A 23397-nucleotide genomic window follows, 5' to 3' on the forward strand; every position below is an offset into this window, starting at 1 on the left:
TATGCTAGGTATGGCACTTGTCAAAGATGGGTAATAGAATAATTTAAAAATATTTTCTATCCTTTGCCCTGCATACACCTTCAGAACTTTCCCTCTTTATTCACGTGTCTGTACCTCTCTTCACTGACGCGCCTTCTCTCAAACATGTTCCCATAAACCCTGCTTCTCAGACTCTGTCATTATTTTTGGGGCACCTTTCTCACCTCCTGTCCAATTTAATACTTTTCGTCTCTCTCAGCATTCCTCATTACTCCTCCTGTGTCTCACACTTGGCACCTCCTTGTTTGTTGCATCACCAAAGCCACAGATTGCTCTGAGGGACTGGACACAAAACCTTAGTATTTCATTATATGGTGCATATATTTACTCCATGTAGTTTGTAGTGATGACTGAGTAAACTTTTTAATCTCGTGTTTTCATGGAGCACATAGATAACACATTTTAAGGCTAAGGAGACTGCACCAAACAATATAAAAACATACAAGAAAAAATCTGATGTTACTCCTGTCACATAATCCACACATCAGTATTCTGAAGTTCATCTAATTCAAACACATAGAGACCCAGTGCAGTGTGGAAAAAAGACAGGAGGGGGGCTGGTCATCTACGTGAATGGGGAATGGTGTGAAAGGGTGCATATTACAGTTAAAACTACAGTTTGTAATTAAGACATTGGAATTCTGGCTCTGGGAATTCAGCAACATTATTTGCCCAGTGAGATAAATTACATTATCCTTATTAATGTTTATATTCCCCCATCTTCAAATGGGGACTTAGCAATGGATATGATTCATTCTGTCCCCAACACTTTAATGATGGCTCAGTTAACCCTGCAGTTATAATATGTGGTGACTTGAACAATGTGACTTTGGAAGGAACAATGACAAATTTATGTCAGTTTGTGACTGGTTCCACTCAAGGAAATAACAAGCTGGACGTGCTATATTCAAATGTTAAAGATGCCTTTCAATGGAACCTTTGGGCAAATATGACCACAACCTGATTCATATTATTCACAGCTACAAGTCTGTTATTAAAAAAGCAACCTGTTACCACTAGAATAGTGAGGAAGTGGAGCCTGGAGGCTGAAATTACTCTTAATGACAGCTTCCAACTGAAAGACTAGAAAATGATGTGCTAGTCATATGGGGACAATATTGAGGGAATCTTCCACTGCATCACCGACTATATTAACTTTTGTGCCAACACAGTGGTACCCACAAAGTTAGTGCTTTGCTTTCTAAACAATGCAACTTGGATTGCTATGGAGCTAATAGGTCTAGTGAATGAGAAAGAGAGCATTCAAATCTGGTGACAAAGAGGCTATGAAGGACATACAGCACGTGCTAAAGAAAAAGAGAAAAGTATGAACCAAGATACAAAGGATGTCTGGAATGAACTGGGCATAATTACTGGACTTAAGTAATCCAAGACTCGTGATAGAAAGGGATGCGGATGAAGCTAATGCCTTGAACCAATATTTTAATAGATTTTTCCCTTCCACTGCCACATTTTTCCAATGGCTAGTCTTCTCACACCATCCCTACTACATGAACAATTCCTACCAAGTCAACTGGAATAGCCAGTGACAAGTTCACCTCTGACCATCAATGTGGATTGTCCACAACGTAAGACCAAATAAGGAGACAACAGTGAAAGCTACACATAGGAAAAGCTGTGGGACCAGATGGAGACAGTCCTCAAGTTCTTAAAGCCTATGCTGACCAACTTTGTCGTGTCCTCTGTCACCTGTTCAGTTTGTCCCTGTGGCTTCAGAAAGTGTGCCTGCTGTGGAAGACCTCCTCCGTTGTTCTTGTTCCAAAGAAGGCCTTCACCTAATGATTACAGACCAGTGGCATTTATGACTCACATCATGAAGACCTTTGAGAGGCAGGTGCTGGACTATATGAGTCTTCTTGTGGTAGTTCACCTGGACCCACTGCAGTTTATCAATCGAACAAATTTGTAGTGGATGATGCAATTATCTATCTGCTCCACAAGGCTTACTCTCGCCTGGAGAAAGCTGGCATTACTGAGAGAATTGTGTTTTTTGATTTCTCCAGATCCTTCAACATCATCCAGCCATCCCTGTTAAGAGGTAAACTCAGAGATATGCCAGTAGATAAGACTATGTTGTCCTGGATAGTGGACTATCTGTCGGGCAGACTGCAGTGTTTCTGATACAGATGTGAGCAACACTGGAGCACCACAAGGAACAGTCCTGTCTCTTTGTCTCTTCACTCTGTACACCTCCAACTACAAATATAACAGCAGGTCATGTCACTTGCAGAAATTCTCAGATGATTCTGCACTTATGGGATGTATTGATAAAGGGGAAGAGACAGTCTAGGAGTCAGGTGGAGTACTTTATTTCTTGGTGCAAACAGAATTATCTGCATTTTAAAATCAGCAAAGTCAAGGAACTGGTTATTGACTTTCAACATACTAAAGATCATCTACACCCAATCACTATTTAAGGAGTGGATGTAGAGGTGGTCCACTCTTACAAGTACTTAGGGGTCCACATTAATAACAGGTTGGACTGGTCTCAGAACAAAGAAGAACTATATAAGGAGGCATTAAAAAAGGTTTTAAGTTATTGAAGTAGGATTACCCAGAAGAGCAACATAAACTGCAGTCTGTTCCTGTTTGATATTCTTATTTAGCCCTGCACATTTTAGTTATGCAATATGGTGGTACCTCGATTTGTACTGACAACTCACAGATCCAGAGGCATAATCTTATATCTGTTTGGAGTTGCATGTTCTCCCCTTGTCCACATTGTGCTCGTCCCACATATTCAGATAAGACTGGTAGGCTGTGGCATATACTGTATGTAAGTAGTGAGTGGTAGAATCCGTAAGTTTAGAAAATGAATCAATTAAAGAATAATGATATGTACATTATAAAAAATACTCTATAACCTTATATACTGCATATGAATACAGAGCACTGCTGTCATGCATACAGTATTTTAAAGAATTAGTACTGTACCTGTGTAACAAATTTCTTTAGTTCGCAACTAATATATGAACGTTGCGTATCAAACTGGTCCCCTGGAGCAAGAAAGCAAGCAACACAGTCCGCTTCACGCTGTGAAACACAAGGAAGAGGTAATCAATCCAACAGCATATACCATTTAGCCGCCTGTGAGTACAGATCTTTCAGAACAGTAATGTAAATTCAGAACAAATAACTTTTCAAACTGTCCAGAAACTGTCTCAAAATGAATGTGCACTATACTGAAAAATCTTCTCAAATTTAATTTAGAACAGGCTTATACAATTTTGATGCTAGCTAGTATCAGTCCTCACAGGCTCAAAGCATATCCAACAGTAAATCAGCAGTCTGCAAAGACTGAGAAATCATACATGATTAATATCTTCAATTTTAAAATTAAAGTAACAATGAGTTATGATTTACTATGCCAAAGAGTAGTTTAATACCTGAAAAAGACATGCGGTGTTCATGTGGTCCAGTGACTTTTCATACTCAACTTTTCATCTCAGAAATGCTGACGATATTACCCTCCGTGATCATGGAGGAAACATTAGTGGTTCATTTGGAAGGCTGAATAATTGCAGCAAACATGTTTTCAGAATCAAATCTAAACAGATAGTAATATTGTGTATCGTTATGCCTGAAATCCTTTAATCATCCAGGCAGAGAGGGTCATTTAAGGAAAGTACACTTTCTACATTTGTATACTAAAGCCATTATTCTTAGTATACAGTGCATCCGGAAAGTATTCACAGCGCATCACTTTTTCCACATTTTGTTATGTTACAGCCTTATTCCAAAATGGATTAAATTCATTTTTTTCCTCAGAATTCTATACACAACACCCCATAATGACAACGTGAAAAAAGTTTACTTGAGATTTTTGCAAATTTATTAAAAATAAAAAAATTGAGAAAGCACATGTACGTAAGTATTCACAGCCTTTGCCGTGAAGCTCAAAATTGAGCTCAGGTGCATCCTGTTGCCCCTGATCATCCTTGAGATGTTTCTGCAGCTTAATTGGAGTCCACCTGTGGTAAGTTCAGTTGATTGGACATGATTTGGAAAGGCACACACCTGTCTATATAAGGTCCCACAGTTCACAGTTCATGTCAGAGCACAAACCAAGCATGAAGTCAAAGGAATTGTCTGTAGACCTCCGAGACAGGATTGTCTCGAGGCACAAATCTGGGGAAGGTTACAGAAAAATGTCTGCTGCTTTGAAGGTCCCAATGAGCACAGTGGCCTCCATCATTCGTAAGTGGAAGAAGTTCGAAACCACCAGGACTCTTCCTAGAGCTGGCTGGCCATCTAAACTGAGTGATCGGGGAGAAGGGCCTTAGTCAGGGAGGTGACCAAGAACCCGATGGTCACTCTGTCAGAGCTCCAGAGGTCCTCTGTGGAGAGAGGAGAACCTTCCAGAAGGACAACCATCTCTGCAGCAATCCACCAATCAGGCCTGTATGATAGAGTGGCCAGACGGAAGCCACTCCTTAGTAAAACGTACATGGCAGCCCACCTGTAGTTTGCCAAAAGGCACCTGAAGGAGTCTCAGACCATGAGAAAGAAAATTCTCTGGTCTGATGAGACAAAGATTGAACTCTTTGGCGTGAATGCCAGGCGTCACGTTTGGAGGAAACCAGGCACCGCTCATCACCAGGCCAATGCCATCCCTACAGTGAAGCATGGTGGTGGCAGCATCATGCTGTGGGGATGTTTTTCAGCGGCAGGAACTGGGAGACTAGTCAGGATAAAGGGAAAGATGACTGCAGCAGTGTACAGAGACATCCTGGATGAAAACCTGCTCCAGAGCGCTCTTGACCTCAGACTGGGGTGACAGTTCATCTTTCAGCAGGACAATGACCCTAAGCACACAGCCAAGATATCAAAGGAGTGGCTTCAGGACAACTCTGTGAATGTCCTTGAGTGGCCCAGCCAGAGCCCAGACTTGAATCCAATTGAACATCTCTGGAGAGATCTTAAAATGGCTGTGCACCGACGCTTCCCATCCAACCTGATGGAGCTTGAGAGGTGCTGCAAAGAGGAATGGGCGAAACTGGCCAAGGATAGGTGTGCCAAGCTTGTGGCATCATATTCAAAAAGACTTGAGGCTGTAATTGCTGCCAAAGGTGCATCGACAAAGTATTGAGCAAAGGCTGTGAATACTTATGTACATGTGATTTCTCAGTTTTTTTATTTTTAATAAATTTTCAAAAACCTCAAGTAAACTTTTTTCACGTTGTCATTATGGGGTGTTGTGTGCAGAATTCTGAGGAAAAAAATGAATTTAATCCATTTTGGAATAAGGCTGTAACATAACAAAATGTGGAAAAAGTGATGCGCTGTGAATACTTTCCGGATGCACTGTAACTCAGGGATCTCAAACGCCGTTTCCTGGAGGGCCACAGTGGCTGCAGGTTTTCATTCTAACCCTTTTCTTAATTTAGTGACCTGTTTTTGCTGCTAACTAACTTTTTTGAATTAATTTCAATTGACTTGTTTTTAAGATTTCTTCCCCGGAATTTCTTCATCGTTCCTCTGAATCGCTTCATTTCTTTCCTTAAACAGAAATGAAATGTGAAGTGAGTGAGCCAACAGAAGACCAACTAAGTCAAGTCCTCAAACTCCAACCAGTTTCACTCCACCAGTTGCTTAATTAGGCGCCGATTCTTGTTGTTAATTAAAGCCATTCTTTAACTCCATGACTTGTTGCTGCTTTCATTGTGCAATAGCAGACATTTTAAAAATTGTTGATTTTCTCTTTCTAAGAGCACTGTTAATATGTTTTGGGGACCTGAGCAGATCAGCATTCCTGAGACCTTCACCTTTCTTTATATTCAGGTATTGTATGATGGTTACAGTTTGCTGGCCATGATTTGGTTCATTTTCTATCTCATTATTGTTTAACTGCTAATTAAGGAAAAAGAAACCATTAAGAGCTCTGAGTCTTCAAGAGCAAGTCAATTACAATTAATTCAAAAGAAGTTAATTAGCAGCAAAAACAGGTCACTAATTAAGAAAAGGGTTAGAATGAAAACCTGAAGCTACTGTGGCCCTCCAGGACTGCACTTTGAGATCCCTGGTATAACTGATGGCTATTTGGAATTATATTTGTTGATGTGTTTATCCAAATCCTTAAAGGAATACTCCACCTAAAAATTACATATTTTTAATATGTGTGGTCACTAGGCAGCATAGCAGGGCCCCAAACCCTTGACACAACTCCACAGACACCAATGGTAAGTTGAAACCAATATGTTTATACCTTGCACAGACTTCTGTTCAATTAACAAGGAAATGTACAATTGTCTTTCTTTCATCTCCTCCACAGGTGAGCTTTGTCCTCCTCCTCCTCCTCCTCTTGACTTTGACTTGCTGAGTAAAGTGGAGCAGCTGATTTTATGGCAGACCTGGGAGTACTTCCAGTGCTAGAATATAGCACTCAGGAAGCACTTCTGGGTCAGGTGGAACAAAGCAAGAGAGTCCTTTGACGGCACTCAAGGGACCCAACAGGCCTGCGTTCCAGGACTACATGTCCCATGCAGCACTGCAGGTATTTCATAGTGGAGCCACACCAGAGGAGCACTGCCGTCTAGTGTATGGGTGGGACAGCTGTCTCTAAGAGGATGCGTCCTGTCCTTCCAATATCCCTGCCTCCCAACTGAGGCACAGAACACACCCTTGCAGGCCAGGATGCCCATCCATCCATCACATTTAATCTCCTTTGATATGGCCTCCTGGCTAATCAAGGGGTACACTGTACAAGCTGGACAGCAGGTCTGTCAATCCATTATACTGCCCCTCCATGCCAGCCTTCAGGTTGTGGGAAGGAATGCTACGTCTCTTCTTTGTGAAGCTCTTCCAAACACTTGCATCATCAATTTTCATGGCCTCCCACTCTGATAAGGGACCATCCCAGCCAGGACAAAAGCCCATCTGTAACATATGTCATTTACCCCATGCAGTTTATATTGATAGCCAAGAAACATTTTTAATATCATGTTTCATTGAAGAATTGAGAGATTTGTTCTTAGTCTTTTTCATATTTTTTGTTGTTGTCCAGCATTGGTCACCATTGACCATGTTATATGAGAAACTTTATTATCTCCGAATGCATGAAAACTGGAGATGAAATTTTCTTCTCAGCCATTACTAAAAATTACATGGGAAAAGTAACATACAAAAAATGTATCATTTTCAAGTGGAGTGTTCTTTAAATATTGCAACACACAGCCTTAACAATGATGTTTTTAGTAGGGCAGTCAGTTGTTTGCTAGACGTTCTAGCGTGGGGATCTCATTCTTGATTCCCAAAAAGCTATGGGTTTCCAACCAGCCATTTTCTTAATAAGAAGCTCATTCTTTCCATTAATTGAACACATATTTAATTACTAACAGTGCAAATATCACAACCTATTCAACATCTCTATGAAACTCTGAAAGATGCTCGTTGTAAGCACAGGTTTCAGTGCAGAGGGGTTGATCTTTGCATATTTCCATTTGTAACATCATGGTGGCCATTGCATTTAAGAGGCAGCTGCACATATGGAGATTGTCTGTTTCAGGATATCCCCATAGCATATATACTTACTCATATTATCATAACTGTTCTTATAGCCCTTACTCATTTTGCTTTTGCATTTTTTTTTAAATTTATTTTTATTTTTGTGACATCATTGCAGTACCATTTTCTCTGAAATTTGTTTTAGTGCAGTGGTCAGTCCTGGAGACCCCATGTGGCTGCAGGTTTGTCTTCCAACTGGTCATTTTACCTTTAACTGATCTCAATGAATTAGCTGGTCTCTTTATCTTTTCTGTCATTCTGTATTCCGAAAAGCCCAGCATTGTAAATTATTTTCATATATCTATCTATTATAATAAATAAATGCTGGGACAAGACAAGACTTTTTAGACTGGGATGAGACATGACTTTTTCAGAGGGGTACTTTCATGTCCCGCGAGACGAGACTTTGTGCCAAGAGATTTAACCACACTCAGGGACGGAAATAAAAGACATAGAGTAGATGACAAAGTAGAACGTCGTGAAGAGGTTCAAAAACGTTGGTGTGATACACATGCAGAGCAGGTTAGAGATAATGAAAGTATTAAAATTCGCAAGTCTCAAAAAATGATAGTAAAGATCACAAACGGAAATTATTACTCGGTGAAATAACGGAACAGCAAACAGAGATCGAATATATTGTTCAGATTTAAACTTTAAGTCAGAGACTTGTAGATTATCTTATTCATGTTGCCATCAGGGAAAAGTAGTGTTTCTTCCCAATGAAGAGGCGTATTCATGAGAATTAAAAGATTTGTTGTTTGGTGAAAGTGTAATCCACATACAAGAGCGGCAAAGACGCAAAGTGGCTGGCACATAGTGCAGGCCGTGGGGGTTGGCGAGCAAAGCAAGCAGGGGGTGAAGCCCCCTAGTAAAACTTATAAAATCTTTATGTTTATTATAGTTTTAAATGCTGAACATTCTTTTGTGTTTTTCTTCTTGTGAATTTACCATATTTCTGTGTAGTTTGCTCCCTTAATTGTGTCCCAATAATGACAAATAACAATTAGCACAACATCAGAGCCACTAACATGCTTATTAGTTAATTATGGATTAAATAACCAGAATGCCTGGAAAAGCAGAATGAACATTGTGATGACGAGGAATATCTTAAAAACTAAGTTTAAAAGGCACTAAATCATTCCTATGTAACACAGATACATTCTTGGTACACTCTAATTAATATTTATCAAACTTAGGTTTGCAATTTCTCTATTGACTCCAAAACACAGAAATGGAGAAATGACCGCTTGCTTAATTAAGCTAGGAGTCCAATTAACAAAACAAGTTATATGGAACAAAAACCAGCAGTCATATGAGGACCCCAGAACTGAGTCTGAGGATTACTATTTCACAGGTGCTGCTCTTCCTCACATCATTTTTACAGACACTGTCACGCTGAGCACACATTGCTCTTCATATGAGTGCATCTTTTGACTTCCATTATAAAATGATGGAGGCAATGGGCTACTTTTAAAACTATTGGATTTTCCAAAAAAAAAAAAATTACAAATTAGCCTAGCAATAAAGTAACGGAATAAAAAGAAATGAAACAAAGCATACATTTAACTTTGCAGTAACTTGGGCTAGGGATTTGACACTGACTTTAGAGTAATGCTTTGGTTTTGTATAATACCCTGTGTTACATCGTATCAGCCGTCCTAGAATTCTATCCTTTTGGATGATCCTAAAACCAATGTGTTTTACCATTTCAAAGGCATTTGGGGACACCTTTCCTTAAAACATTACATCCTTTTTATCAAATGCACAGATTATTTTCCTGTAGACTACAGTTATATGTTACATCTCTAGTGCTTCTCCCATTTATCTATTGTTACACTTACCGACCTTTAGACCTATACGGTCCACAGTTGCAGTGCATATGCACCCAGGACTATGGTCCACTAGCGTTACACATCACCCAGTCATGACTGTCACTGTAGCTTATTTTACAGTATACACCCTTGATTGGCCTAGCTGGGAAAAGGACTAATTTTCTCAAATACTGATGTAAAAATACAACAAAACGTACAAGCAGGGGAGCAGGCTTGATGTATTTAATCTTTAAATACATAGCATAGCTAGTGCCATAACAAAAGCAAGTACAGATGTGGCATTTCATACCAAACAACCTGGATTGTCCTATACCTCTAAAAGCAGTCGACGATCAGCACCACATTCAAAATTTGTGTGTCAATCCGAAGTGGCCTTAATCTTAGCTACAAGAAGTCTCAGTTTGACTACTCTCTTGTCAGGTGTGCTGGTCTTCTCCTTCTTGTCTACATTCCATTGGGTCTGCTGTCTTCCTAGCCAACTCATTATCTGACTTTGTACATCTTTCTTAGATTGTCTGTCCTATTTCTCTTGATCCATAAGTCTAAAACCTGTCTCTTATCTTCCAGGCTTCCTTCCTGAAGAGGGAAGGGGTGATTTTTTTTCTAAGGCCTGTCCCCCATCTATAGGCCCAAGCATAAGTTAGGCTATAGTGAAGCACTCTTATCCAGTCAGTTACTGGCAGATCCTATGTTCTGGATTATTGCAAAATGATTGTAACATCATAAAATGTAGCTTTTCTTATTAGTTAGTCATGCCTTCTTAAAAGCTCTAAATTTAAATACCTAGTTTTTTACATTTTTCACTTGGGATGTATGTTTGCTGTCAGAAAGCAGTTCTTTTGTTTTAAACATGCAGTTCAATCTCATCTTTTAAAGAGATTATAAGAGACAAGTCATCACAACATGCCAGGTGTTACAAATATATTGCAATAGCAAAAGAACATTAACAAATCAAAGTTTTCGTAAACAAATACATTTTGTTTAGTCCTTCTTTCAATTAATTTCTCTTTATTCCTGGTATAATTTTAATATCTATTACACAACCCCATTTTCCTCCACTGCTCTTAATAGTACAAAGTCTGTTTAACTAAATGAACTTGTACCTTATTAAAAATGAGTAAAGATTCTAAGTATTCTTTCTGCTTTTAACCTTTTCCTTATTTTGGGCTTCACTTTGGCCTTTCTGTTACCATACCCATCTTTGTTCCTCCTATTTAACAAGCCATACATCATTTAAGCATTTGCCCTTAAGAGGTCTCTGCTATTTGCATTTTCCTTTCCATGTGGACCAAGTAATCATGATTTTTGCATGTTCCCATGCTCACCGTTAACTTTCATCAAATTCTCAAATTTCCTCAGAGATCCGAAAGGAGCACACTTTAAATTGCCCTAACCTAATATATATAAAAGTCAATGTATGTGTGTGTGTATGTATGCATGTTCCAGCATCACTTCCGAACGGCTGGAGCAATTTTCATGAAACTTGGTAGACATGTTTCTCATTGGTTGACTAAAATTACTTTAGGGTGAAATCAACCCTAACCCATCCCCTTCTGGGTAGGCTGGGAGGTGATCTTGCAGTCTTGTATGCATGTTATCATCCAGTTGACACTCGGAATGACCACAGAGTGTGAACTGGAGGTGACTGCCAGCATTCTTTATGTTTGAGCACCACCGCACCGCTGTTGCTCTTGAAATTAAATAGAGGTCGCCGGGTTGGCCTCCCAACTATTTTTGGAAATCATTCTGTCTGCCATATATTATATATTATATATATATATACATATATATATATATATATATATATATATATATATATATATATATATATATATATATATTAAAAAAAAAAAATATCTATATATATATATATATATATATATATATATATATATATATATATATAAAATATATATATATATATACTTGGGGGTTCTCCCCTGCTCACTTCACTCACCAGCCACTTCGCGTCTATGCCACTCAGGTTTTGTAAAGAGGGGGCTGAACACATGTTCGCTCCTCTCAAACCCCCTCTTAAACGGTGATACGATGGGAAACAAATAGGTTTTTTTTACCTCCTCTTTACTTGATCAGCTACTGGCATGCTGCTGCTGCTGTGCCACGTAATCTTCATCTTGTGAGGCACTTCGAACATTTAAAAGCCTTTAAAACAGCTGTCCTACTCTTTGTGTTATTTTTCCGGCCCCAGGCATGATTAAATCTTTTGGCATAAAGTCCTGTCTCACGAGATGTGAGTTCTTGATATTTTTTAGTTTATAATTTAAAAACGGAATAAGAATCTGAAAATGTAACACCACATTAAAGTTTGATAAATTCTGAAAAGAATGATACCAAACATATATATGTAGGTTTTAAAATAAGCCTGATTTAAAGTGTGACAATAAACGTGACATAAAAATGTCACCGTTGCACTTTTAGGCTTAGGATTTTACATATATACTGTATAATCCAGTCGACGCTTGGAACATTTCTGGTGTGCTCCATAAAAGCAACTGACAGTTTTATCATGAAAAATCCGTACTATTATTTGTTTGTTGTTTAATGTTTGTTTTTGTTAACTGCATTTTTATCTTGTATTATTCTTATTGTAACAATGTTGTAGTGGTAATAGAATAATAATAATAAATATAATAATATTAATTTAATCGACTTTTTTTACGTCGTCAAAAGTTCTGCATGTTAAAACTTATTACTACACCACAAAACAAAAATTAATCTGTCAAAAAAAACGTAAAAAAGGCTTCGCTTTTCCCACCGTTTTTACATTACTTTGAACGTATTCTGTGATTATATTTTGATTGAAATACGCTATCTTGTATATTATATATATATGAGATAAGCAATTTTATTTTTATCTACCATAAACATCCTATATTTATTTTGTAGATTCTGCTTCTCTCTTTGTGATTTTTGTTTATTTATTAATGAACTAAATGTCATTTGTTTTGCAACATCATAACTAATGTGTTGGTGTTATAATTTTTTTTTCTAAAAAAGAATTAGGAATTTTTTTAATATGTTCATAATCAAAAAACTAATTTAATTAACTTATCAAAATTAAAGGTAAAGTATACACCAAATATAGCTATGATATTTAACTTATAATATTTATTTATTTATATAAAATATTTAACCTTTGATTGTAAAAGTATTTCAATTGGAAGAGACTAATTGGAGATTCGGTCGTGTATGTCTGTTATCATCAACTTTACACTCAGAATGTGAAAATTGCTGGAACCAATTTGAACACAGCCTGTTTCTCACATGGACAACTTTAAGTGGCATGTTCAAGGGTAGGAAGTCCTAAGAAATTTTATATATTGGCTGAAGATGGAAAAACTAAAAACATTGTATATAACAATGCACTTCAGTAAACACTACAAGCACATTAGTGAGTCTTCATTGTTTGTTAATTTATTTTTATTTTTAAAGTTGTGTTTTTTTTGTTTTTTTTTCTCTAACAATTAAAAAAAAAACACACACTTTATTTTCCTCCTGGGCAACGGCGGTTATTTCAGCTTGCTGTAAATGAAGATGCCATGTAATTAACCGGCTTAGAATACGAAATGGTAGAAAATTAAATGTGAATTAACAAGGTGCTCTGTAATTTAGATGTTGTTTTCAATAAAGATCAGAAAACACAGATTTGCTTCAGAAGAATGTCTATCAAGATTTAGAGTAGGCTTTTCTCCAGAACTTTATGTCTTCACAATTCTGCCCGTATTACTATATTTCTATCATTTTGTTATGTGCCTTTTAAAAATTAAGTCTTGTTTTAATGCTGATACAGTGAAATAAGAAAACTTTAGAGATACTAATTTGGTCACTGAAAACAAATCCTTTTGAATGTAAAAGTCTATAGTCAGGTCCTCCTTTTTGCTGCCAAAACAGGATCTTAACAATGAATACATAAACAGTGGGCATCGCAAATTACTGAGCATGCACATCTCAGCATGCATTAATTCAAAGGAAGTCTATGTCAGTAAGCAGTCTTACCGCTCCTTTAAAAAATGTGCATTCTTTTTCATCTTTTTTATCCATGGTGCAAGTTGTTGCCTTTAAAGTGAACCTTAGTCTGGTAAATATATATCCAAAGCCAATCTGAAAATAAAATAAAACACAAATATGCATCACTTTTAATATGAAACAGAAAGATTATTGATAGAGATGATCCAGAAGAAGCTGCCACCTCAGAGCACATGAACCTCAGCTTCCATTTCCAGCTGTACTGCCAATCCACTAGGGCAGAGAAAGATGATCCAGAAGATGGAACTTTAGTCAAGTAAAAACCAACATATCGGGTTTATCTTTCTTCAAAACCAAAGTTGTAGATAGTAACACAATTACTGGCTTACCAGAAAACCTACACCGCACTTTGCACAAGACTTCCAGAGAGTATTCACAAACTTGGATAATGAGTCTCTCTTGGCGGCTCATACTGTATATAGTCACGTGGATGACGTCATGTGACACAACTTCAACTAGAGACTGGTAAGCATCGGTCACTTTATTTAAATGTAATAACATAAAGTACTAGTGTGGTATTCTGGGCAGAACATGGGGCACATTGTTGATTTACTGACTAGACCCTTGAACATCTTAACTGTGAGGGACTCTTCTTCAGCTTCATTTCTAAATAAATATATCTGCACTTTGTGGAAACTTATTTGTTACCCCAAGCAAGTGATTATAATACCAACATGTTTTGAGAAAAGAAATATTTTTGAAATTGACGTCTATACTAAAACTATACTCTTACATTATAGCATCTCTAAAATTTTGAATCAGTTCTAATGTTGCATACCTGCAATTTATTTGGTTCCTAATATCTCCAGGTATAATATGTTTACATATGACAGGTATGTTGTTTAATTAAACGGAGAAATGGAGAAACACTTCAAAGAGGTAAAATCATGTTAGGCTTCAAACTCAATCTGAATGGTTTTGTTAGAACACTGGGCACGGAGCACCCCCACAAGGATTCTAGAGGGTTCACGAGAGTATGACCAGCCAGTCCACGTGTGTTTTGTGGACTTGGAAAAAGCATGTGACCGCGTTCCACAGGGTGTTGCTAGTGCATTGGGAATATGGGGTACTGGTCCTGCTGTTGCAGGCTATTCAGTCCCTGTAAAACCGGAGTGCAAGTTTGATTCGCATTGCTAGCAGTAAGTCAGACTCATTCTCAGTGGGTGTGGGTCTCCACCAAGACTGCCCTTTGTCAATGATTTTGATCATAATATTTATGGACTGAATTTTTAGGCATAGCCAAGGAGGGCAGGATGTCCAGTTTAGTGGCCTCAGGATCACATCTCTGCTTTTCGCGGATCATGTGGACCTGTTGGCTCCATCAAGCTGTGACCTTAGGCACAAACTGGGGCAGTTTGCCACCGAGTGTGAAGCAGCTGATATGATGATCAAAACCTCCAAATCCAAGGTCATAGTTATCAGCCAGAAAAAGTTGGAGCGCCCTCTCTGAATTGGGGATGAGTGAGCCTCAAGTGGAAGAGTTTAAATATCTTGGGGTCTTGTTCACAAGTTTGGGAAGAAGGGAACGGGAGATCAACTGGTGGATTGGAGAAGTGTCCACAGTCATGCAGCTGTTGTACCATTCAGTCATGGTGAAGAAGGAGCTGAGCTAAAAGGTGAAGCTCTTGATTTATTTGTCGATGTTCGTTCCTACCCTCTGCTAAGGTCACTGTAAGAAGCTGTGGGTAGTGACTGGAAGAATTACATCATGGTTACAAGCAGCCGAAATGAGTTCCCTTCACAGGGTGTCTGAGGCTAAGGCCAATTATATTCTTTTTCAAAATAATACTACAACGAAGGGAATTCCACAAGCAGAGACAAAGTAACAAAATGATAAACACAAAATAAAGTCCATAACCCCACTGTTCTTACCTCAACATGGTGTTGTGTAGAAATCTTCAGAAAAAACGAGCAGAGTCTTCAGAAAGGCAGTCAGAATTTAGACTTTATTGCACAGGATAGAAAACAATTGCAGAACACATAAAGCCTGTCTCTGTTCATGAAATTAGCAAACATAGGTGCCTGGCTATGAAGCAGGGTTCCTTTCACACTTTCCTTTCACCATAATGATTAATACAACCTCCTTGTTCACCTTTTCATATTCATGATAGCAGTGGTCTCTTGCATGAGCTGAACCTTTGTCTTCCAACCACCTGACTTCAAGTGTCCTGTTGCCAGAAGGGCTTTTAAGCCTCGGCAACAAACTACTTCTTGAACATGCCAGAGCTCACTTGAGGCTTCAGAAGTGCTTTATAAAGGTGCAATTCACAGACATCCTTACAGGGCCTGCATATACTGTATGTGGTAACAGTGTAGCCAGCTATTGGCCTGGCCAGACATACAAGCACAGTACAGGTGCCTATCACTGTCTTTCGTTTATTTATCCATCTAATTATTTCTGAAATTATTACATTAATTAAGCTCTCATCCCTGCCAAGACAAGTTAATGTTGGCTTCCATCCAAGATTACTATCATTATTTCCTTGATAGTCTGAATTTCAATATCAGCAAACTTCACACTCCCACACACACATGAACGTGGTCAACATTACCTCTCTTTTCTCCTCTTGTATGAAGCTAAAAAATTGATATTTTCGGTGATAGTTCTTCAAACTAAATTGTAAAATGCTGTGGTTGACAGCTTTCTTTTGGAGATCAGAAAGCTGAGAATATGAACTCTTCCCTGAAGATGTGGCCCCCAAGGCCCCAGCGCAGAGCAGCAAGACTGGCAACAGAAGATTCATTTTCTTAGTTCACTCTGTCTAATGGTAAATGAGAAATAAAAAAGCAGGCGCATGCCATTGGTACTTTTGCACATTTGTAAAACATTAACCTAAACACACATCTGAAACTTAATAATTACACAAATCCATTTCTAGGACAGCTAAAAACTAACACTGAACTAATAGATTAAAAAAAGTTAAAGGTTATTTACTTATTGAAAAGGGAATTTTGTGCTTGCAGGATAAACATTCAGTTGTGGCAGATCTACCATCATAGAGTTTTGGGTGTACATCCAGGGGCCCGTGATGGCAAAGGGCATCAACTCTCCATGTGCCAAAACAAGCCACCTTCAAGTGCCAAAATGATCATGGGAAATCCCCCCTCCCCCCACACCACATATAAATATATAAACATGAAATTAAAACTATGTTAGTTTATGTTGTAAAAATAGACAGAAAACACATAAAGTAATTGTGCACGACTCTGGTAATACCCCACTTAATTAAACTCACCTCAGCTATGGTTCAAGGCACCCACTGAGTGGGAGTTCCTTCTTTCTCAAGTTCTGATCCCAGACTGAACAGTCTTACCAGTGGTCACTACTGTATATAGAGAACCCTTCCAGAAAGGACAAGACATCTATGTCTGAAGAGGAAGTGAGGTCATGTATTTTCTTGGGCTTGTCCCTCTGTACTGCGGATGAAAAGGGAGAAGTAGCTGGTGACAGCGCCCCCTTTTGTCCTGGGGTGGAACTGCATACCTTTTGAGAGCCCCCTAAGGGTACAGGTATGACTATATATGTATTGTCAGGCATTGCGCACTGGATCCTTTCCTCACAGGCTTGATCGAGGTATGTGATAACCTGCCAGGACAAGAGGGGACTGTGACATTCTCCTTCTCTCTCAGCAGCACCAAGAAACCACCCAGTGAGGGCATCTAGCCCTGCCCCTTCCAATTTGCATATTATAAAGAACCCAGCTTCATGGAAGGCAGCATCATTTCCCACTCAAAGCCACTCACTCTGTGGAGTTCCAAGGAATGACCCCTAATCTTGACAGCCTGGAGAGCTTTCTTATTGTGTTCATTTCCTTACCAGCCTAAAAGTGTAACATGTTTGTTTGGACAGTGTCACACATGTGCGCATGGGAGACAGCTAAAGGGCTTGAGTAAGGGCAGTTCCGAGGCATACCGGGATGTGGCAGAGTGCACTGACTCTTTTTCTCCCTTTCCTGTAGACCAGGGGTCCCCAACCCCCGGTCCACGGCCCACTACCAGTCCGCAGCCGTCTGACAGCCGGGCCGCGAGAGAACTGCCGGCAACGGCGACTCACTCAGACTTTTCAGAACGCTTGGCGGGCGGGGCTTTGTAGCAGTGCAGAGAGAGGAGAGAGACCAAGGTGAGAGAGTATTACAACAAAGTATTGTTACGGTCCCGACAGTTTCCCCATATGACATGAGTCTATAGAAATCACGTTACTACGAAGTACATTCAACAGATGCTTTCATTACAACGAAGTGACCTTGAAATGCTTGAACGAATCATCCACAGAGCAGTTAGATCTGTGGTCGCAGCTCAGTTGTGCACGTTTGCACAATGATCCCCAAACAGAAACATTGTAAAAAAATCTCTTTCTTCGAACTTTCCTCGTACTGTTTTTTTTTTTTTTTGCTGTTTTTGTTGTCTGTGGTTTTCAGTGATTCCTTTTGCTTATTACTTGTCAACATTTGAAAAACATCCATTGGAATTTACCTCATTGTCACCCTCCTATAGAAACAGCAGACACGAAAAAAAGATAGCAGTGTTAATGTTTGTGATGTGCAATCTGTTGGATTGGCAAATGTAAACCATATGTCTTTGTTATATGCAAAAAAAGAAGAAAAATCTCAGATTGCAAACGTATGCGAACTGCTTAATAACTTTAATAATAATAGAAATGTTATGTAAATTGTGTATAAAACTGCCCCCCACCAACCAACCCCAGAAACACCCCAAACCCGACCGGTCCGTGGAAAAATTTGCATCTAATAAAGTGGTCCTTGCTGTCAAAAAGGTTGGGGACCACTGCTGTAGACCATTCCTGCGAAATTCCACCTGGCTCTCTTGACGTTACTTCCGGGACCGAGCCTATGGAAGGAGACCTTGCCGGCTCCGGCCCCTGTGATGTCACGTCCGGGCTCGAACAAATGGCTGAAGTCATTCATGAGCCCGACCCCTATGATTTCACTTCCTGTCTTCCCCTTTAAAAGCCTGCACTTTTTCCCTATTTCCCTCAGTTCTGTTTTGGACTTGGTTATGTGCACATCAGTGCCGTATTCATTTAAACAACTTTTGCAGCCAGGAAACCAATTATACAGGTGGCTGTCCCAAACCTTTCTATGACTCTGTGTCGAGTTTGTGACAACAGTCACATTAAACAGGACGACCCTGGCCCAGTTTTCAATTTTGCTCGATCTGTCATTCCTGCACCCAGCCTCTCTCTCTCTCTCTCTCTCTTTATATATATCCATCCATCCATCCATTTTCCAACCCACTGAATCCGAACACAGTGTCACGGGGGTCTGCTGGAGCCAATCCCTGCCAACACAGGGCATATATATATATTGCAAAGTTTTACTGTCAAATAATGCAAAGAGTATGCGACACGTGTTTTGCCCTAATTCTGGGCTCATCAGGCATACACACTCACTGCACCCCCCTCTCGGGGAATCGAACCTCAGATGTCAGCGTTAGAGGCGAAACCTCTTACGTTGCGCCACGGCGTGTGGTTTGTTTATTTGACAACATGTAGATTGGGGTAATTACATTCATGGCATTCGTAGTCTGAATCACAATCCAATTGTATGGGTGGTTACCTACTAACGCTGACGTCCGAGGTTTGATTCCCCGAGAGGTGGGTGCAGTGAGTGTGTACGCCTGATGAGCCCAGAATTAGGGCGAAACACATGTGGCGTACTCTTTGCATTATTTGACAGTAAAACTTTGCAACATTCTATGATCTGCTTCTCGCAACTGAAAGAGGGCACTGTGGTGGATGTTTGCCGACTTGCAGACCAACCACAAGCGTTACCTGGTAGGTAACCACCCATACAATCAGGTTGTGATTCAGACTACGAATGCCATGAATATATATATATATATATATATACAGTGGTGTGAAAAACTATTTGCCCCCTTCCTGATTTCTTATTCTTTTGCATGTTTGTCACACAAAATGTTTCTGATCATCAAACACATTTAACCATTAGTCAAATATAACACAAGTAAACACAAAATGCAGTTTTTAAATGATGGTTTTTATTATTTAGGGAGAAGAAAAATACAAACCTACATGGCCCTGTGTGAAAAAGTAATTGCCCCCTTGTTAAAAAATAACCTAACTGTGGTGTATCACACCTGAGTTCAATTTCCGTAGCCACCCCCAGGCCTGATTACTGCCACACCTGTTTCAATCAAGAAATCACTTAAATAGGAGCTGCCTGACACAGAGAAGTAGACCAAAAGCACCTCAAAAGCTAGACATCATGCCAAGATCCAAAGAAATTCAGGAACAAATGAGAACAGAAGTAATTGAGATCTATCAGTCTGGTAAAGGTTATAAAGCCATTTCTAAAGCTTTGGGACTCCAGCGAACCACAGTGAGAGCCATTATCCACAAATGGCAAAAACATGGAACAGTGGTGAACCTTCCCAGGAGTGGCCGGTCGACCAAAATTACCCCAAGAGCGCAGAGACGACTCATCCGAGAGGTCACAAAAGACCCCAGGACAACGTCTAAAGAACTGCAGGCCTCACTTGCCTCAATTAAGGTCAGTGTTCATGACTCCACCATAAGAAAGAGACTGGGCAAAAACGGCCTGCATGGCAGACTTCCAAGACGCAAACCACTGTTAAGCAAAAAGAACATTAGGGCTCGTCTCAATTTTGCTAAGAAACATCTCAATGATTGCCAAGACTTTTGGGAAAATACCTTGTGGACTGATGAGTCAAAAGTTGAACTTTTTGGAAGGCAAATGTCCCGTTACATCTGGCGTAAAAGGAACACAGCATTTCAGAAAAAGAACATCATACCAACAGTAAAATATGGTGGTGGTAGTGTGATGGTCTGGGGTTGTTTTGCTGCTTCAGGACCTGGAAGGCTTGCTGTGATAGATGGAACCATGAATTCTACTGTCTACCAAAAAATCCTGAAGGAGAATGTCCGGCCATCTGTTCATCAACTCAAGCTGAAGCGATCTTGGGTGCTGCAACAGGACAATGACCCAAAACACACCAGCAAATCCACCTCTGAATGGCTGAAGAAAAACAAAATGAAGACTTTGGAGTGGCCTAGTCAAACTCCTGACCTGAATCCAATTGAGATGCTATGGCATGACCTTAAAAAGGCGGTTCATGCTAGAAAACCCTCAAATAAAGCTGAATTACAACAATTTTACAAAGATGAGTGGGCCAAAATTCCTCCAGAGCGCTGTAAAAGACTCATTGTAAGTTATCACAAACGCTTGATTGCAGTTATTGCTGCTAAGGGTGGCCCAACCAGTTATTAGGTTCAGGGGGCAATTACTTTTTCACACAGGGCCATGTAGGTTTGGATTTTTTTTTCTCCCTAAATAATAAAAACCACCATTTACAAACTGCATTTTGTGTTTACTTGTGTTATATTTGACTAATGGTTAAATGTGTTTGATGATCAGAAACATTTTGTGTGACAAACATGCAAAAGAATAAGAAATCAGGAAGGGGGCAAATAATTTTTCACACCACTGTATATATATATATATATATATATATATATATATATATATATATATATATATATATATATTGTCACGCTTGGGTCACAAAGTTGCACAGGAGCACTCATGGTTTACTAAGAGACAAAAACTAGAGAAGTTATTTGTAAGTTAAGTAACATGTATTGTTTTCTTTACAACAACAACATTTATTTATACAGCAGGGTTTCATACAAATTATGTAGCTCAACGTGCTTTACAAGATGAAGAAAGAAAAAAGAAAAATGCAAAAATGAGATTAGGCAATACTAAGTACCAAAAAATAAAGTAAAGTCCGATGGCCAGGAGGACAGAAAAAACAAAAAAAAAAAACTGGAGGAAAAAAAAAACAAAATCTGCAGGGGTTCCAAGGCCACAAGACCACACAGCCCCCACTGGGCATATACTGTATATCTTCTTCTATAATACGCTACCTTGGCTGTTCGTTTGTCTGTCCAGGATTTGAAATCACCTGTAGCTCGCAAACCGTTTCACCTATTGACTTGAAATTCGGTACACATATACTACGTGATGTCCACTATCCGCTTTCAGGGTGATAATTTTATTACTCTTTTTATTTTTATTTTATTTTGTTGTAGAATAAACTCTGGGCAGCGGGCAGCAGAGCAGCCGTGCGGCGCATATGTACGGGCGCCGTTCTCATTTCCTACCAGCTTCGTTAATCATTCTTGAGGCAGATTGAAGACTTAAGTGCCAGACTAAGTGAAAGGTTAAAGAAAACGTACTAAGTAATTGCAACACAAAAACTAACTTAATCAGTTTTAACGTGAAAAGATGCCAACGAAAGAGAAGCACCGGGCCATTAGGGTGGAGTAAAGAAGAGCTGCTTAGGAAGCAGCAAGCACATCAACCTCTGAGCAAACGAATGCTAAACGTACAGAGAAAGAGGATGAAAACTAGGAATGCTCAAGTCAAGTGTATTCGTGCAGTGCGCCGTTACTGGTATTTATATATTTGTTTAAAAAATGATATTGACTAAATAGTAACCGTGCTAGGGCAACTAAACTGATATACATGCATGTGCATTCTAATGCCATGACTCAATTGTGATTTTCTCCTCACTTTTTAAGTCAAAAGCCATCATGAGAAAAATTATACGAAAGAAGACAATGTGCATTCTTATCTAGTAGCCTGTGAACAGGAAGGATCCACCCAGATAAAAAGTCTTTGTGAAATTTGCACTTCTAATATGAGTACTAAAACCACATATGAAGAAAAAATTCTTGTTATTAAAAACATTAAACTATACAACAACAAACAATTCAACTAGCTAACTTACCTCTATAGCTTCTTTTCAAAGAATATGCTTTTGTAACATTGCTGTTTATTTTTAGGTCTACACCGCCACCTGCTGCCTTTTTATTTTACTTTTTATTTTATTTTACTTTTTTATTTATATTTTATTTTTTATCTTTGTTAAAAATCCAGAACATCTCTAATAATAATAATAATAATAATAATAATAATACTTTTACTTATATAGTGCCTTTCTCATGGTCAGTGTCTCTGAATAATCAAATCGTTTTATATTACTACAAAGCAAATCTAACATCCAAAAATATCTAACTGCACTGTAAAAAATGTTAAATTCACAGTAAGAAAAACTGCCAGCTGAGGTTGCCAGAATTTGTCCATAAAAACACAGTGACAAACTTTTTAGGTCTATGGTATAACTTGTTGAAGCTGTATATTATTTAGTAAATATATATGTCTGTTTTACCTGCATTTTTTATCACTCTTTAATATTGTTTCTTTATCAGTATGCTGCTGCTGGAGTATGTGAATTTTCCCTTGGGATAAATCAAGTATCTATCTATCTATCTATCTATCTATCTATCTATCTATCTATCTATCTATCTATCTATCTATCTATCTATCTATCTATCTATCTATCTATCTATCTATTTTTTTGTTTGCAGCACATTACAATAGAAATGTAAGCAGAAATGCACATTGTAAAAAAATTGCCAGTCATTTAACCATCAAAAAAGCTCTCAGAAGCACGAGTTTGCCTCAATACAATAAAAGCAATCAATAATTAAAATTCTATTTTAATTAATATTAAACTAGTTTGCACTTTAATTATTATTAAACGAGTTACATAAAAGTCTATTTGTTTAATAGTTTAGATAGATAGATAGATAGATAGATAGATAGATAGATAGATAGATAGATAGATAGATAGATAGATAGATAGATAGATAGATAGATAGATAGATAGATACTTTATTAATCCCAATGGGAAATTCACATTCTTTAGCAGCAGCATACTGATACAATAAATAATATTAAATTAAAGAATGATAACAATGCAGGTGAAAAAAACAGAAGAACAGACAATAACTATGTATAATGTTGAATGTTAACGTTTACCCCTCTGGGTGAAATTAAAGAGTCGCATAGTTTGGGGGAGAAACGATCTCCTCAATCTGTCAGTGGAG

The 23397-nt window shown here is 38.6% G+C and overlaps 1 protein-coding gene across 1 annotated transcript in view; it reads right to left on the reverse strand.

Moving 5' to 3' along the window:
• The window catches only part of si:ch1073-406l10.2 (uncharacterized protein LOC100536977 homolog), a 31655-nt gene extending 15420 nt beyond the window's left edge, over window positions 1–16235 (reverse strand). The window contains exons 1-3 of the mRNA XM_028804069.2: window positions 15995–16235; window positions 13413–13517; window positions 2995–3093 (exon numbers count right to left, since the gene is read on the reverse strand). Of these exons, the coding sequence (XP_028659902.1) occupies window positions 2995–3093; window positions 13413–13517; window positions 15995–16186 (396 nt within the window). The 5' untranslated portion in view covers window positions 16187–16235. The remainder of the gene's footprint in view (window positions 1–2994; window positions 3094–13412; window positions 13518–15994) is intronic.
• Window positions 16236–23397: the final 7162 nt, after the last annotated feature.

This window comes from Erpetoichthys calabaricus, chromosome 6 (assembly GCF_900747795.2).
Source record: "Erpetoichthys calabaricus chromosome 6, fErpCal1.3, whole genome shotgun sequence".
NCBI lineage: Eukaryota > Metazoa > Chordata > Cladistia > Polypteriformes > Polypteridae > Erpetoichthys > Erpetoichthys calabaricus.